Raw genomic sequence first — 16,349 nt, 5'->3', positions numbered from 1 at the left:
CCCCAGGGCAGCATGGGGCTGCCGTGCACAGATGCTCCACCGACCAGGGCCAGAGAGGGGCCTCATCCCGCCCTGCTCCTGCAGGGCGCGGCAAGGGGGCACCAAAGCGCTGGAAGCTGCTGCTGCTGACCACGGCCAGGATCAAAGTCCCCACCACTCAGTCCATCCTCGCTGCTGCCAGGGACAGGACCAGCAGAGGCTCCAAGGGGGGCAGGGGCCGCCTGGGGCTCAAGCCTCTTTACAGCTGCCCCCAGCACCTGCTGTAGGACCTGGCAAACACATGAGTGTTTGAGGAAACACTGGGGATTCAGGGACTCCCACCTGGCCTCCATCTCTGGCTTGGGGGCCACTGAACAGCTAAGGCTGCAACAGGCCTGCCAGCCTGCTTGTCTAGGTGGGAGCTAGATAATATATTCTTCCTACTGCATCCCCAAGGACCGGGCCCAACAAAACTCAGCATCAGCCCTCTGAAATTCTCCCGACAGACCCAAAGAGAGCTGGGCTGGCCAGGGTCACACACCCGCCTCCTGGTGAGCTGTGCTTGTTCAGACATCCATTAAGGACACATTGTGTGACAGGCCGGCAGGTCCTTCGCTAGCAGCTGCACCCACAGGTCAAGGGCAGCAGGGGGAAGGGCTGGGTCTGCCTGGGGGACGAGACGACTAGCGGCATCCTAGTGGAGCTGAGCTTTCAGGGAAGCCCAGCAGAATGGGGATGGGAGGTGAGGGCAACTGGGCAGGGATGAGCCCACCTGGTCTGAGGCTGACAGGGGTGGAGCTTGGAGGGAGGGGTAAGCTAAGGCCCCTAAGTAGGGCCCCACCTGGAACCTGAACCGCCACCACCACCACCACCGTCACCATCTCCCCTGGACAAGAGCCATCAGATCTGAGGTGTGCTGGGAGGGAGCGGGCATCTAGCCTAGTCCTGGGAGGGCCCAGTCAGCTCTGTCTGGGACACTACATCTCCCCAGGGAGGAGAAAACACCAAGGTGGCCACAACAAACAGGCCTGACGTGACTTCACCTCTCCGAGCCTCAGTTCCCCCATCTGAAAACTGAGCTTGTCCAGAAAACAAGAAATAATGAGCACAGAGCCTCGGCGCCCAACAAGTGTCTTACCTCCCACGGACCCGGAGTCCGAGTCGGAGACGTGCGTGATGGAAAAGCGGGACGCAGGCGCTGGTGAGACGGTGAAGCGCGAGAAGGGGCTGGGCCCGACGGACTTGGGAGTCTCGGCGGGGATGCGCGAGGCTGGCTCTTGGGCCGACGTCAGCATGAGGCCATCATTCCACTCGAACTCTCCGTCTGCGAGAAACCTGTAGTCAGCTGCGGATAGGATGGGATGGGGAGACCCCGCCCAGAGCATGCCACGCCCTGACCACGCCCACCAAATGAGCCACAGGCCACATCGCCCCGCCTCCACCAGGGCCCGCCCCTCCGCTTCGCCCCGCCCCTAGCTCACCCTGTTCAGTCCCAGGGGCTTCAGGGGAGGGGTCAGCCCGCCGTGGCCGGCAGGAGGCACTGGGGGAGCCTGGGCTGCCCGTTGGGAACGTCGGGGGTGACTCCTTGGCACCAGGGAAGGGCTCCCCGAGCTCTCGGGTGGGGCTTTCCTGGGGGAATCAAAGCAACACTTGTCGCCCAAGGCTTCCAGTCCCACCACAGAGCCCCTCTCCCCACGCCAAGCCCAGGGCGGCTGCCCACCTGGTCAAAGAGGTAGACAGTGACGTCGTCGAAGAAGGACACAGCTTTCTTCTTGCGCTCCAGGTCCTCGCAGAAGGCCTCGGACAGCAGGCTTGGCATCTTAAGCAGGCTGCGCAGGTTGCGAGCACTCTGGCTCTCTGCCACCACCACTGGCACGGGTGGCACCTCCTCCTCGCTCTCCTCACTCGGCTCCTGGATGCTATAGCAGCGGAGCTCTTCATCCGACTCGTCACTGTCCTCGCTGTCCTCCTCTTCCTCCTCAGGCCGCCCCTCCAGGGCCACAGGGAGTCCAGGCAGGGCCAGGCAGAGCGGGGTTCTGGAGGCACCTGGGCCCCCAGTCCGTTCCTGCAGGTTCGACCCTGATAGCAGACCCAGGGTCTCTTGGAGCTCTGGGCGGTGGTTTTCTGAGCTTGGCCGGACTGGAGTCAGCAAGAAAATCTTAGAACTCACGGGGCTGGGCATGGGCGGCACCTGAGCTGGGTCTTGGGGCGAGGGAGGCTCCTGCCTGGGGCCTGTGGGGCAGGCGCTTGGCTCTGGGGAAGAGTCCTCAGGCGGTGACAGTGGCAGTGGTGGCACCTCCCTGGGTCCAGTGCCCTGTTCCTCCCCGGGCACCCCCAGCTCAGGGGAGGGCTGTGCAGACTGCATCCTGGGGCTCTTCAGGCTGTCCAGATTAGGCTTCGGCCCGGGGACCGGAACACCTCCATGCTTCTCCTTGGGGCCCACGGGCGGCTCTGGCTCCGTGTCCAGGTCTGAGAAGTAGGCAGAGTCACGGTAGGGATTCTTCTCGCTGAGGCCACCTAGGGAGGCAGAGAGCTGAGTCTCGGGCCCCGGGCTCTCACCCTCTGAGGCCAGCTCCCCAAAGGCCTTGGGCTCACAGGGCTCATGCGCCTCCTTGAGTATGAACTCGGGGGACTCATAGTTCTCTGTGTCATAGCCGCTGTCCAGGGCTCGGAGCTGCCCGCCAGGGGTGCTGACAGCTGATGGGCTGAAGATCTCACAGCCGCCATCACTGGCCGAGGACGGGATGTCCAGGGAGTCCAAGGAGTCGGGGGTCCCCACCTGCTTCTGCAGGGAGCGGAAAGCTGGGGTCACATCTAGTTTCTCAGCCTGTGGGCCATCGCTGGACAAGTCAGTGAAGACACCAGAAGTGGCCTCAGTCGTGTCCTCATCTTCACTCCCTGGAGCCTCCAGCTCAGGGGAGCTGCTGCTGCTGTCGTGGGTCTGGGCTGGCTCGGTGGCAGGTGCCTGGCTTCCAGTGGGCGTGGGTGAGGCAGGCAGGGTGGGCGGGGTGCTGGCCTCCTCAGCAGGAAGTGGGGCTCCCTCTTGGGATGGGGATGGGATAGAGGGAAGGGGCAGTTGGAGTCCAGCAGAGCCCTCGGCCTCCTCTGCGAGCCTGGGCTCTGCCTGCGGGCTATCACCCCCACTTACGGCTGCCTCTGTCCAGGGAGAGGCGACCAGGCAGGGGGCAGGTGTCAGGCCCTCAGCAGGATACAGATGGGGGAGGCCGAGGCAGTGGCCCAGCTCCTGAACCAAGGAGGCCCCCTTTGGCCCAAGGAGAGACTCTCTGGGATCCTCTGGGGTCAGAGGATGGCCCAGCTCAGGGATGGCCCACAAAGTCTGCTTCGCACCAGGGCAGCAGTCCGTGTAGCCTGAGAGGCCTGGGACCCAGGATTCCGGTGCTCGACTGCCGCTGTTGTTGTTGGCAGACACGTTGGAGCTCCAGTGTCTGTACTGGGCAGCTCTGGACGCCTCAGCCTCCCTCAGCTCCTCCCCACCTGGAGATGGTTGGTCCCCAGAGCTCCGCGAGGGGGATATGCCCAGTGGGTCCTCAAAGAACGGGGGGCAAAAGGCCCCCACACCCCAGTCGATATCCTCGGCTCCAGGCTCCGCCAGCATCGGAGTCTCCGGTGAGGGTGAACGGGAGGCGCAGGGCAGGTCACGGGCGTGGCTCTTGCAGGGGTAGTGGTCGCAGTGGCCCCAGGGGCCATCCACGGGCGGCGCGTGGCCGAGCAGCGGCTCCATGACCAGCGAGGCGGCCGTGCTCCCGTCAGAGTCATCATCGTGGTCACTACCATCGGGGCCCAGCGCGGCGGCAAGCGCGCTGGGGGCACAGCCAGTGCAGTCGGGGTCATGGTCCGCGGCAGGCGCAGGGTCTTCCAGGCGGATGAAGTACTCACTGCCCACCGAGGGGCTGTGAGCGCTGAGCACCGGCACCACGCCCGGGGGCGCGCCATCCGGGACACAGAGCTCCTGCAGCCGCGCGTCTCGGCCCGGGCTCAGGGCGCCCTCTGGTGGCGGAAAGGCCTCGGTGCCGCGGCCCGCTTCCCACTTGTACTCAAAGTTGAGGCCGTGGCTGGTCTCAGTCACTGTCAGCACGTCGTCGCCCTCCGCGTGGAAGCCGTCGCCAGCGAACTGCTCCAGCAGCGGGAAGGAGGAGGTGGCGAGCAGCTCACCCGTGCCCCCCAGGGCCAGGCCTGCCACCCCTAGCCCGGCACCCGCGCTGCCGCCACCGGGCCGCAGTGAGCGCCAGCGCCGCTCAAATTCCTCCTCCGCCTCGGTGGCGCCCTTGGCGCACAGGTAGGACAGCAGCAAATGCACCTCCTCCGCCGTTGGCCGCTGCTCAGGCTGCAGCCAGCAGAACTGCATCACCTCGTACCTGCGCGAAGGGATGCCCACAGGTGGTACTGCCCAGCCAGGACCCCAGCCCTAAGGAGTGAGCCAGTCTGCCCCCAGCCAGTCTTGGTTCCCCCTCCTGCTCACACTCAGGAGCCCCTGAGGGTAGTTAAGGGAGTCTCCTAAAATGGGAGATGGCATGGATCAGGGCACAGTTCCCCGAGCTCATTCATCCCTGACAGGCCTGCAGGCAAATCTGCGTTTTGGGTAAAGAAGCCATTCCACTGAGGGCACGGGAAGTGGCCCAGATGTCACTGTTAGCCAGGGGGCAGCCAGGGCGAGCTGGAAACCCAGGTGGTCAGGAAGAGCCACTTAGGCTCCGGGGACCCAGAGCACCCCTCTCTGCCTTGGCCTTCCCGCCGGGGACACCCCGCCCCTGCCTGGCACCGGGGGCCTCACCAGCGGTCGGAGAGAGTCAGCTGCAGCTGAGGCTTGGGCAGCTTGAGCTGCTGTTCTCGGACAGCATAGGCCAGCACCTGCCGGTCCGAGTGGTGAGGGTAGGGCTGCGCTCCCAGTTCGAAGAGTTCCCAGATGGTCACGCCCAGGGACCTGTGAGGATGACGGCTATCAGAGAGCTGTCCACATGTTCTCAAAGCCTTGGATGCCAAGGGCAGCTCCCATCATCACACCCGTGACCAGAAGACAGCGCCTTCCTTCAGTAAATGGACAGGATGTGCCACCTGAGCAGGTCTGAGCCCATGCCCAGGGTGCCTGGACAAATAAAAGCCAGACTGGCCTCCCACCAACCAATTCCATTTGGTCATTCATTCATCCCCATGCTGGGCTGAAACCCAGACACTGCCAGGGGCAGGAGCTGCCCTGGAGAAGCTCCCAGTCCCGCCAGGCTCCTGTGGAGGCTGGAGGGAGGGAGTGGGGGGCCCTAGGGACACCCCAATCAGTGTGAGTGGGCCAGGGGAACTGGCCAGGCAGTCAGCACACTGAGGGCTGGGAGAAGGCAACTGGGATCCTTCTAGTGGGTGGTGGCTTCCGCCAGCTCCTGGGTACCCCAGGCCATCCTGGGAGGCTGGGGCATGAGGGACAGAGATCGTCTGGCAATAGAGAAGTCACAGTGGCCTTGGCCAAAGCCATCTGGGGACACCAGTCAGTGTGGGTGAGCGAGCAGGCAGGGGACAGTCAGCCACATGGAGAGCCGAGTGCGGAAGTGGAGTGTCCATGTCGGGGGCACAATTAGTGGCTCAGGGGAGACCCCTGGAGGAAGGAGGGCTGAACCCTGGATCCAGGCCCTGAAGGTTTATCAGGAGCAGAGGGAAGCCAGACAGGCCTCAGGCTGGAAGGGAGCAGGAGAGGGAAGCAGAGATGGGTCAAGACCAGGAACAGGGGACCACCATGGCCAAGCCTCTAGAGGCTGCAGTACTGGGTCCAAACACCTGCCCAGCCTAGCGCCTCTGGCTGTGGTCACAGGAGACCCCCAGCCCCTACCAACCCCTCTCACGGGAACAGGTGCCACCACGATGCCCCACGTCTCATCAACTTGCTACTCTGACCCTGCCGTCTCCGGGCATCGGCCCAGTAGATCCTGGGAGGGGAGAGGGGGGCAGGGTTTCCTCCACAGACCCTGCAGCTCTGCCCGCTCTGCTGCCGTGAGCCTTGGCACCAGCAGCAATAGGTGGCTCCAGAACCCCCATGACCTCACCTGGGGCCACGTTTGGCCACCTCCTACACAGCAACAGGGCTGGACAGACAAGCACAGCCTCACACACGTGCCCTTGCCTTGAGTGGCCAGTGTGCCTCCCTGCCAACAGCAGGGAGGCTGCTGGTGGGCAGGTGGGACTCAGCCCCTCCGTGCCCCAGGTCCTCATGGCACGTTCACTCGGCTAGGGCAGGGCAGCTGTGAGGGCTGCGGGCGCAGACAGGCAGGGCATTGTTGGCGTCCTCACGGGGGCCGTGGGCTCACACTCACCACACGTTGCTGGCCTTGGTCTGGTCCACCACCAGCAGATTGCAATGCACCTCATCCACCAGCTCAGGCGCGATCCAGCGCAGCGGCACCCACAGCTGGTCAGCCGTCACGAAGTAGTCCTCCTGGTGGCACATGGGACAGGGTCACCCTGGGCCGCATGGCTGGCCCTGCCCTGGCCCGGCCCCCCCACTCACCCTGTATTTGCCGTGAGACAGGCCATAGTCGCCGATCTTGACTGTCAGGTCAGCCGTGAGCAGGCAGTTTCTCAAAGCCAGGTCACTGGGGGCGGGAGGGTGGGGTCAGCCGGCAGTGCCAGTGTGTGTTGGGGGGAGCGCGTCCAGGACACCGAGGGGGCTTGGCTGCTTGTCCTGGGTTCAGTTTGGTGGGTGAGTGTAAAGGGGCATCCGCGAGGCTGCCCACCCACCCTCCCCTTTCCAGAGCACCAGCCTGGACACTTCGAGGGTCTGAGTGGATGGGCAACACACATTAGAATGCAGACAAGAGACACAAGGCCAGGGCTGGCTGCAAGGTACCCGAGGGCCCTCCTTGGACGGGGCCTCCCTCACGGGAAGCTGATCCACTCCCCTGCTTCTCCTCAGACACCAGTCTGCTCACCTGTCCCTTGGGGGCGGGCCAGCCCGGGGACACAGCAGTCTGCTCCAGCCCACTACACTGCCACCCTCCACTCCCTGGAGGCAGGCATCAGTGGAGAAGTGGAGAGCCATGGGGTCCTGCCCCGGCCCTGTCCACACAGGGCCCCAGGCAGGGGGTGCTGTGGAGTGCCCACCCAGTGGGACCGCTCACCCCCGCCTTTATCTCCCACCCAGGCCAGCCTTGGCTATTGGCTTCTCCCCTGCCTGCCTGGTGGCCCCATGGGAGTCTGGGGCCCAGGGCACTGGGGCAAACGTGGGCTCAGCACCCATTGGCCAAAGTGCTGCTGTGCCGGGAGCCACAGATGGGCACTTGGGGTGGGGTGGCGTGGGGTGGGGTGGGCTCGGCGGGCAGTCGGGAGGCTGGCAGCTGCCCTCTTCAACAAAATCACTGATGCTGGAGTTGCGTGTGTCATCACTCAGCACCAGGATATTGTTGGGGAGGACGGCCCGTGCGCTGTCCAGGGCTGGCAGGGCCACGTCCATCGCCACTTCTTCAGGCACGCCCCCCTAGGCCAGACCCTGGCCCATCTTTCCGACTTTGGGGGCCAGGGCGGGAAACAGGGCAGAGCCACCCCTCCCCCCGAGGCCTGAGGGAGACAAGAGGAGGGCGGGAGCCAGCATGGGCCACTGGGCAGCGCTGACCACCGTGGGGACCAAGGACGGGTACCTCCCCAGGCTAGGTGGACAGAGGGCATCCCCTCGATTAAGCCTCCTGCAGAAGTAGGTGTCCAGCTCCCCTCTGCCTGGTGCTTTTTATTTGATAAAATCCCTCTGCACAGTGGTCCCGAGAGACTGAACAAAGACTAGCCAATTCACTGAGGCCCCCCCCGTCCCGTGGCCCCGGAGCAGGGGCGGAGGCCGGGCCGAGAGCCGGTGGGCCGCCGCCGCCCTCACCTGTGCACGTAGTTGTTGCGATGCAGGTGCAGGACGCCACAGGCCACCTCGCAGGCCATGCGCTGCAGGGTCAGGGGGTCGGGCGCCATGGCCTCGGCCATCCGACAGCTCCGCAGGTAGCCCTTGAGGTCCCCCTGTCGAGAAGGGCAGCACCGTCACCTGCCAGCGGGGAGCGGCTGCCCGCCCCCGGGCCCTTCCTCCCCAGCAGGGCCCGTGGGAGACCAGGCATTCTGCTAACTCTGCGGGGCCACTGCTGCCCAGTGAAGCCCCTGTGTCCGCCTCCCAGAGGCCAGCCGTCAGCAGGATGATCCTATGGCCAGGTGACACTTTCCCCAAGCTGACCCCTGGCCCCAGGCAGCCCTGAGGGCCAGCAGGGCCACATCCTGCGTCGGGCCACATGAGCTGTGACGCCAAGCCTGGACAGAACCCAGGGCCGGTGACCAGAGGGTCCACGGGCAACTCCCTGACCTGCTGACACCGCCCAGTTCCAGGGGACCCGACCATCCTGGGGAAGCCCTGCGAGTCCAGAGACTAGACAGTGGGGGGACGCATGTCTGAGGAAGGGCACCTCCCTGGGCAGGCGGCTCAGCTGTGCGTGTGTGCATGTGTGTGCGTCTGTCTGACTGGGTCAGAGGGTCCCTGCAAGGCCATTAGCAGGCTCAGTCACGGTCAGAGACTAAAGTATGAGTGAGGCTGTGGACCAGACGTGAGGGCTTTGAGCCTCCAAAACGGGCTGAGGTGCCCCTCGGGAAAATCGCCGTGACTCCGAGCAGCAGAGGCAGACCAGGGACGCAGCCACCCCCACCCCCACCCCGGGCACCATGGAGGCCCAGCCCTGAGAGCCGCCATCTCTATGGCGGTGGGGTCACCTCCCTCCTCCCCCAGGCCACCTCTGGAAGGCAGTGGTGCAGGGCCACCTGGACCCCACTTTGAGGGGGATGTGAGGCCCACAGGGTAGGGCTGAGGGGTCCCTGGCTCCACCAAGGCCCCTCTGCAGGATGCCAGTCCCATGTTCCAGAAGCGCAGGGCAGGGACTGGGGGGAGCGGGCTACTCACCATTGGGCAGAACTCCATCACCAGCAGGTAGGGCGTCACCTCGGCGCACTGGGCCAGGCACTGGAGCAGGTTGCAGTGCTGCAAGGCCCTGCGGGAGCCAACAAGCCACCCTTGACTCGCACTCAGGGCAGGGAGGAGGTGAGGGGGCGAGGGGGCTGGCTCTGCAGGGCACAGAGCTCGCCTTCGTCTGCAGGGCCTGCGCCCCCACCTCCCGGGCAGTGCCCCACCCCAGCCCCTCCAGCGGAGCCGGTCCCCAGGGCCACCCACCTGTAGGGCTGCGCCTCCTCCAGGAACTGCATCTGCTCTTGCACGCTGGCGCTTGCCTTCAGCTCCTTTACCACCACCTGGGTGCTGCTGATGCCTGAGTTCACCTCCCCCAGGAATACCTGTGGGGCAGGCATCACCAGGTGGGCAGACACCACCCTCCCCAGGCTCCGCCCCTAGCTTTGCTCCTCCAGCCAAAGCTTGGCTCATTCTGTGCAAGTTGGGTGCATGCTAAGTCGCCTCAGCTGTGTCCCACTCTTTGCAACCCTATGGACTGTAGCCCTCCAGGCTCCTCTGTCCATGGGCTCCTCTAGGCCTCAATTTACTCATCTGCAAAATGGGTTCTGGATCCCTTCTAGGCAAACCCTCCTGGCTGTAATACTTTGTCTTTGCTATCTGCCTCCCCCGAGGTCCCTAGCTGTTCTCAGAGCTCTGGGGGTCTGCCGTGAGGAAGATGGACCCACTGTCCCCCCGAGCCTGGTGCTCAGGGTGAAGCCAGGACCAAGATGCTGCTCCCTGTCTCTGCCCAGTCAGAGGCACCTCCCTTCATGATACCAGGATCTGCGGAGAAGGGGTGCCAGACCCGGAGGCCCCCAGAGAGGGCTCAGTGGGTGCACCTTAAGAGGGGACCCCAGGACTGGGGAGGTTTCTAGAGGAAATAGGTCTCCAGCCCACCCACTCCACCTGCCAGGCAAAAGGGACCATGCTGCCAGCCTCTGCCACCACTGACCCTGGGGACAGCAACTCACCTTCCCAAACCAGCCGTGTCCAATCTCCTCCAGGTACAGAAGGCTGTGCCGGCCCAGGTCTGTGGACTTGAGCAGCTGCACTGTAACAGGGCAGGGGGCTCAGGAATGCCAGCTCAGCTTCCATCATCACCCCATCTTCTCTCACCTGTCCCCTAAAAAGGCTGCCTGCCTAGCCTGTTCTGGGGAGCTGCCTGGAGCTCCCTGCTCCCTCCTGATGGGGGCTGCCATCAGGAGCAGGGTGCCTGCTTCCCAGGGGAGCTGTGGACCTCCAAGCCACACCCGGGCATGTTTCTGAGTGGGTCTGGGAAGGCTGTGCCCCCACCTACAGGGACAAGCCAGGCTGGAGACAGCAGGGCCTGGAGCCGGGACCAGCGCACAGGCAAGGCCAGGCAGGCAGTGTGGCTGGGGCGGAGGCCTTGGGGAGGAGGGCAGTGGAGTGGCCCGTCCCCTCACCCCTGCCACAGGCTGGCATTCCAGCACCAGGCACCCCAAAGGCTCCTTTGTTGGGGGCTGCTTGGCACAGCCCTGTACGGAACACACTGGGCCCATTCTCCTGCGGGCTGGGCGGGGTGAGGTCAGCAGGGAGGAAGGGTCAGAGAGAGCCCCAGAGGAAGGGCCAGAGCTGCTGAGCCCACCCACACACTGCCTGTGCCCCAAGGGATTCCCCGAATTCTGCTCCCACGCCAGCTGCCCAGAGGGCCAGGAGGCAGGCTGAGCCGGCCAGCCAGTAGACTCCGAGGGTGAGGGGCTGTTCCCGGGGACTGCAGACCCCAGGCAGTGCTGACCTCAATGTTGAGCAGAACTGGGGGTAAGGGGTCCCATTGGGCCCTGAGTCCCAGGGCTCCTCCCCCTGGGCCCCAGCCTGCTGCCCCCTCCACCTCCAGCCTGGCGTCTCCCCAGGCAGGCTCAGCAGGCCTGACAGTGGACCCTGGGGCAGTGATGGAGGAGAGCATGCTGACTGCCAGCCAGTGGAAAAGCTGTTTCTCCTGGGAGCTGCAGGGGGCAAGGCGGGATGGGCCAGGGGTCTTGGGGTGTGCAGCCTAGGGGCAGCGCCCACGGAGCCATGCTGGGGAGCCTGAAGACTGGGCCTGGCTGGGCCATCTTCTCCCACAGTGTAGAGGGGTGGCCCTTGCTGCCCACCCAAATCTCCCTCCCTCCCTGGAAGCAGGGTACCCAACAGAGAGCAGAGCAGAGCTGTAAAATGGAAAATGTGATCACTGCCCTCCCCTGGGTCTCTGTCCCCCTCATCCCCAGTGACAGTCCCCTAAGGGATGGGAGAAGCTGGGTCTCAAAGATTCCTCAGGGTCCCAGGCACACATACGGCCAGGGGCAGTTGTCAGGCCCAGGCCAGAGGTACAGTGTCCCCTGAGGGGACCCCTTGGCCCATACTGGCTCCCAGTGTCAGCACAGGCAGAGACTCCCATGGTCACCCAGGAAGGTTGGAGGGCCTCCTATAGCAGTCACCCCTCCTTCAAGATTTTATAGGGTGCTCCTGTGGGCCCTGAAATTCCTGCCTAACTGGTGAGTTCTCCTCCAGGAGACACTGGTGGGGGTGGGGAGTGATAGTCATGGGGCCTGGGGGCAGGGCCCAGCGCTGTATCTTGGAAGGCCCCAGCCCAGGATGAAGGCTGGGCTCCAGGGTAGGCAACATTGTGAGCAGGACCCAATAGGGCCCAGAACATAAGCCAGTGGGACAGGCCAAGTATCACAGGCCCTGGTGCCAACAGAGCCCCCCCAGGGCCTCACATCCCACTCAGTGCGCCTGGAGGAGCTGGGGGCAGGCCCAGGCCTGGCCGTGAAGCTGTCGGGAAGGGTTCCTAGGGCTGGAGACAGCCTCGAGACACAACTGGGAGTTCTCAGAGCACTGGATCAGGTAAAGGCAGGGGCAAAGCCCAGCTTGGCCACGGACCTTTAACCTCTGTGGTTTGGGCCCTGCATCTGCCCTGGGGGTGGCCACCCTGGTGGGGGAACATGGGATGGGGCTGGTGGGAGAAACAGCAAGGAAGCCAAGGCTCCCGCCTGCGCCTGCACACGCCCACCCCAGCCTCTCCTGCCCCCACCCAGGGTCCTGAGCGAAAGGCTCCACCCCGAAGAGCCCCTCCCTGCAATGGGTGGGCCCTGCTCCGAGAGCCCATGTCCTAGGGACCACAGAGAAGGGCCTCCTCCCAGCACACCAGTGCCTATCCCAGGACCAGACGGAGCAACCCCTGCCCCTTTGCCCAGCAGTCCCCGCTGGCCCAAGCCTGCTCACAGCACCCCAGGTCCCAGCAGAAGGGGATACAACCAATCCCGTGCCTCCCCTGAGCCTCCCACCTGGGCCCACAGGGCAGGGGGGCGTCACTCACCTGAGCGCCCAGGCTGCTTGGCCATGGGCAGGGAGACCTCGGTGAGCGGCAGGACGTACACGTCAGGCCCGTTCTGAGCCGCTGCGGCCGGGGAGCCCTGTGCCGAGAAGTCGGCCGCGTACTCTTCCCCCTCGGCATTCTCAAACTCCTGGGCCAAGCAGGCGACGCACGCGGTGAGCTCCAGGGCTCCCCAGAACGGGGAGGGTCGAGGGGCAGGGCAGGGAGGGAACAAGGGGTGCTGGCCAGCTCTCAAAGGCCCCTTTCTTCCCAGGGCCCAGCTCCCACCAGCACCCCTGCCAGCTGCCTCCTCCACCCACCTCCTCTCCTCGGGCCAGAGAACAGACCCCACTCCCTGCCACCCCCCTCCCCCAGGGACACCAGCTGCCCCAGGAGGGCAGGGTTTGTTTTGTGTTGGTTGCGGGGGGTGAGAGTTTGTCTCCCACAGGCAGAGCCTCAAGGTTGGGGGCCATGAGCCCCAGGGCAGCCATGCCTCCCCCGGCCTCAGCCCGTCCACACCAGGCCTACCAGGCTCAGGCTGAGGTGGGCAGCACCGGTGGCAGGGAGTAGGGTGGGGTGTGGCTGGAGGCCAGCTGCCCTGGCCCATCCAGAGTCAGCCCCCACTCGTCTCAGCACCCCCCACTTCCCTGCAGCCTTCGCCCTGGGTGGGGCACCCACGGTCAGTCGCTTCAGGGTCATGGCTGGAGATCCATCATCCCCCCAACCCTGCCCCAGTGAACAAGCAACTAAGTGCCCCACCCCTCCCAGACAAGAAGCATTCCTGACAGCCCATCTCCCCAACCAGTTTCACCCCCAGACAGGTGCTGTCATTTGCTAAGGCCGTCTGCCTGCAGGGCCCCAGGATCTTGACCCAGGCAGGCCAGCATCTCTCCTCTCCCCGGACCCCTTAAGAGCCTGGCCCTGGGCGCCAGGCTGGGTCCCTCCTGGGCCTGGCTGCTATGTTGAACTTCACGACCTACCACCCACCTCTGTCTGAGGAAGCCCCTCACATTCCTGAGCCATAGCCAAGTCCCCCAGGAGCCCCGGGCCAGAAGCAGAACCCCAGTTCCAGCACCACAGGCCTATCTGACCCAGACTGACGACTGCCAGGTGGGAAACAGAAGCCGAGGGTTGCAGGACTTCCCCGGAGCTGCAGTGGGGCCGTGAACAGGTGGCCGGCCTGGGAGCCAGGAGGCCTGGGTTCCTCCCCCAGTGCTCAGACCCAAGGACCCTGCTTTCTTTGGGGCTCGATTTCCTCGGCTGCAGGGAGGAGGCCGGGAACCCTCTGGGGGCGTCCCTGCGGACCTGTCCTGGACTGCACCCTGAGACAACGGAGCCGCTGGGGACGAGGTCTACAAGGGATTCCCCCTCCCCAGGCGACCACCCTGGGGCAGTCAGAACCACTCTCCTCGCCCTGTAATCCCAGACGGGACTCTGAAGAGGGCACAGATGCCCACCCCCACCCCCAGGGGCCTGACCCCAGCCCCAGCTGGTTACCTGGCGCTGCCACCTGGAGGCCCGCCGGATGGAGCCAGCGCAGCGGGTGAGCAGGTAGGACAGTGTGAGCATCGTGGCCCAGCCCCTTCCCCCAGCGCAGCTCCAGGTGGGGGAGCCCAGGCAGCAGCCTGCTGCACAGGCCGGCCCTCCCACGGAGGCGCGCTGGTGCTGGAATGTTCCGGGCACCATGTTCCCAGGAGGCGAGGAGGGCACGGGTAGGAGGGGGCCGCACTGGCCCTTGTTTGGGGCCTTGTTCTCACAGCACCCTGAGGAGGGGCTGACTTATACAACCCGACCCGGGCCCCCACCCCCAGCCCAGCCCTCCCCCCCTCCACCTCGCCTGGCGCCAGGATCCTCCAGGAAAATGCCAGCATCGCCTGGCCCAGCCCACTGTGCCTGCCGATCAGGGAGACAGCGCAGGGGCTTGGACGTGGACCCAAAGCTCCTGGGGCCATGGCCCGGCTGCCCAGGCCCTGCGCTTCCCTGGCCCACCCCTCAGAGGGCTCTGGGAGGATGACCCAGCCATGGAGTGTGGCAGAGACACCTTGGTAAAAGGCAAGCACCAGGCGGATTCAGCTCTCCCGGCCCGCAGGTGATGAGACACACATGGGAAGGGCACTATCTTCTAAAATGAGGATGGCATGGCTGCAGTGTGGGTCACTTGGAATGGGAACGGCGGTGGGGAGTGGCGCTATGCTGGGCCACAGGACAGCCCTGCCCCCGACCTTGCCGGCCCGGGAATCTGACCTCCAGCCCAGGGTGGGGCAGCCGAGGGGGCGGGGGAATGACCACAGGCGGCACTATGTGCTAAGTCTGCAGAACCCGGCCCACGGGGCCGGGGCCGGGGGGCCTAGATGGGCTCCGCAGTTCCCAGCTTTTTCCCCTTGTCCTCCACGCGCAGAGGACCAGAAGCTGAGCATGGGGGCAGCCGAGAGCACTTGTAGGATTGAGGAACAGCACCCCAGGGGATGGCCCTTGGCTACCCTCCTTAGGAGGGCACCTCGGCCCTGGGATCCAGCCCAGGATGACCCGGGAGCTTAGCCCCGCCAGGGCGGCAGCCTGAGGAAAGGCGGCCCAGCATCCAGCCGCTGCTCCAGAAGCAGCAGTGATGACCCCTGCTATCCTGGCTCCATGATTCCTACGCAGCGCACAATCCTTTCCTCACAGGCAGAAAAACCCCAGGGTAAGGTGACCCCAAACAGAGAGCCGCTTGGTAGGACGGCAAGTGTGTCTGGGCAACTTGGGTCTTCCTTTGCTGATTCAAATAAGCAGATATTCAAAGAATTGCTGAGCACAGAGCCCCCGCCCCCCACCCCAGTCCCCTCCTCACTGTCCCTGGAGGCACAGCCCACGGAGGCCTGGCCCTGAGCTGGGGGGTGATGGTAATAAGCCCCTGTCCCCATGCGGGGGGTGGGGGGGGCACTCAAACTGGGGGAGGCAGTGGGAGGGGTCCCCGACAACACCTACGCCTCTGTCAGCTGCCCCCAGAAGAGGGACTTATGGGGTCCCAGGCCTGGGTCTCCATGATCCCCAGGCAGCCCCAGGAGGGAAGGCAGGCCAGTGCCGAGTGGACGCCAGAGGGCCGGCCCTGGGAATCCCGTCCTCGGCCTCCCGCCCCCAGCCCTCACCTTGAACCCGATGCCGCCCTTCTTACAGCACAGGCAAGCCAGCATGAGGGCGACGACGGTGAAGAGCCCGGAGAAGGACACGGCCACCACAGACAGGGAGGATGACCAGGAGAACTCGCTGAGTGGGGCGCCGTCTGCCAAGGGAGAGAGCGGTGACGAGCAGCTCTGCGTCCCCGTCCCCACCTGCACCCGGCCCCCAGGGGCACCCAGGGGCCAGCTGGACCCTATCCCTGGCTCTGGGCCTCCCCGACTTGCTGCGGTCTGAGCCTTGGCACCCTCACCCTTGCTCCAAGACCCGGTGCTCGGAGGCACAGCCGCCAGGCCCAGGGCAGGTGGACCCTGGGGGCGGCCACAGCAGTCCAAGCCTGCCATCTGGCCCCTGGACACCACACTGGCCTCGCCAAGGGACACAGGGCTGGCAGAGCTCCCATTTCTGGGGGTTCGTGGACAGCCCCCAGGGAGCTCAGGCTCTCAGGACTGCAGGAACCCCCTCCCACACCACCCTCTGGAGCGGGCCCCTGGGGCTGTCACATTGCCCTAGCTCTGGGGTAGCACAGTAGAGGCCATGAGACCCTGAGGGTGTAGGAGGGGGACCCAGGCCCCACTAAGTGGGAGAGATTGAGGGCCTGGCTGCTGGCCACATGCCAGGCCCTGGGCCAGGAGACACAAGACCTGTCCGATCTCTGAGGACGGGGATGTCACTTTCCCCAAGAAGGACAGACGGTAGAGTTCCTCCATGCAGCCTGGCATTTCCAAGTCACCCTCTTACTGACTGACCATTGAGGGCCCCCCAGTGCTGTTACTGTTCTGAGGACAGTGGGATCCTGTCTTCTGCAACACCTGGTCCATGTGAGTCCCTCTTGGCTCACCCTCACCAGACGGGGAAACTATAGTGCCCAGGACAGCAGAACATGACTCCCCAACACACAAGCATGGCCCCCAAGATAGGGTTCCAAGCTGCCCTCATGCCCCC

The 16,349-nt window shown here is 65.0% G+C and overlaps 1 protein-coding gene across 1 annotated transcript; it reads right to left on the bottom strand.

Moving 5' to 3' along the window:
- Nucleotides 1–213: 213 nt before the first annotated feature.
- Nucleotides 214–12,342, bottom strand: AATK (apoptosis associated tyrosine kinase). The gene is made up of 12 exons (XM_068978227.1): nucleotides 12,255–12,342; nucleotides 9,910–9,989; nucleotides 9,164–9,282; nucleotides 8,897–8,984; nucleotides 7,841–7,974; nucleotides 6,488–6,572; nucleotides 6,294–6,415; nucleotides 4,772–4,921; nucleotides 1,700–4,355; nucleotides 1,461–1,608; nucleotides 1,118–1,303; nucleotides 214–269 (listed from the first exon to the last, which is right to left on the bottom strand). Exons 1-12 carry the CDS (start codon nucleotides 12,277–12,279, stop codon nucleotides 229–231), a joined length of 3,834 nt encoding a protein of 1,277 aa, XP_068834328.1. The 5' UTR covers nucleotides 12,280–12,342; the 3' UTR covers nucleotides 214–228.
- Between the last annotated feature and the right edge of the window lie 4,007 nt (nucleotides 12,343–16,349).

This window comes from Capricornis sumatraensis, chromosome 8, assembly GCF_032405125.1.
Source record: "Capricornis sumatraensis isolate serow.1 chromosome 8, serow.2, whole genome shotgun sequence".
Taxonomy (NCBI): Eukaryota; Metazoa; Chordata; class Mammalia; order Artiodactyla; family Bovidae; genus Capricornis; species Capricornis sumatraensis.
This window is presented reverse-complemented; position numbering and strand designations above follow the sequence as displayed.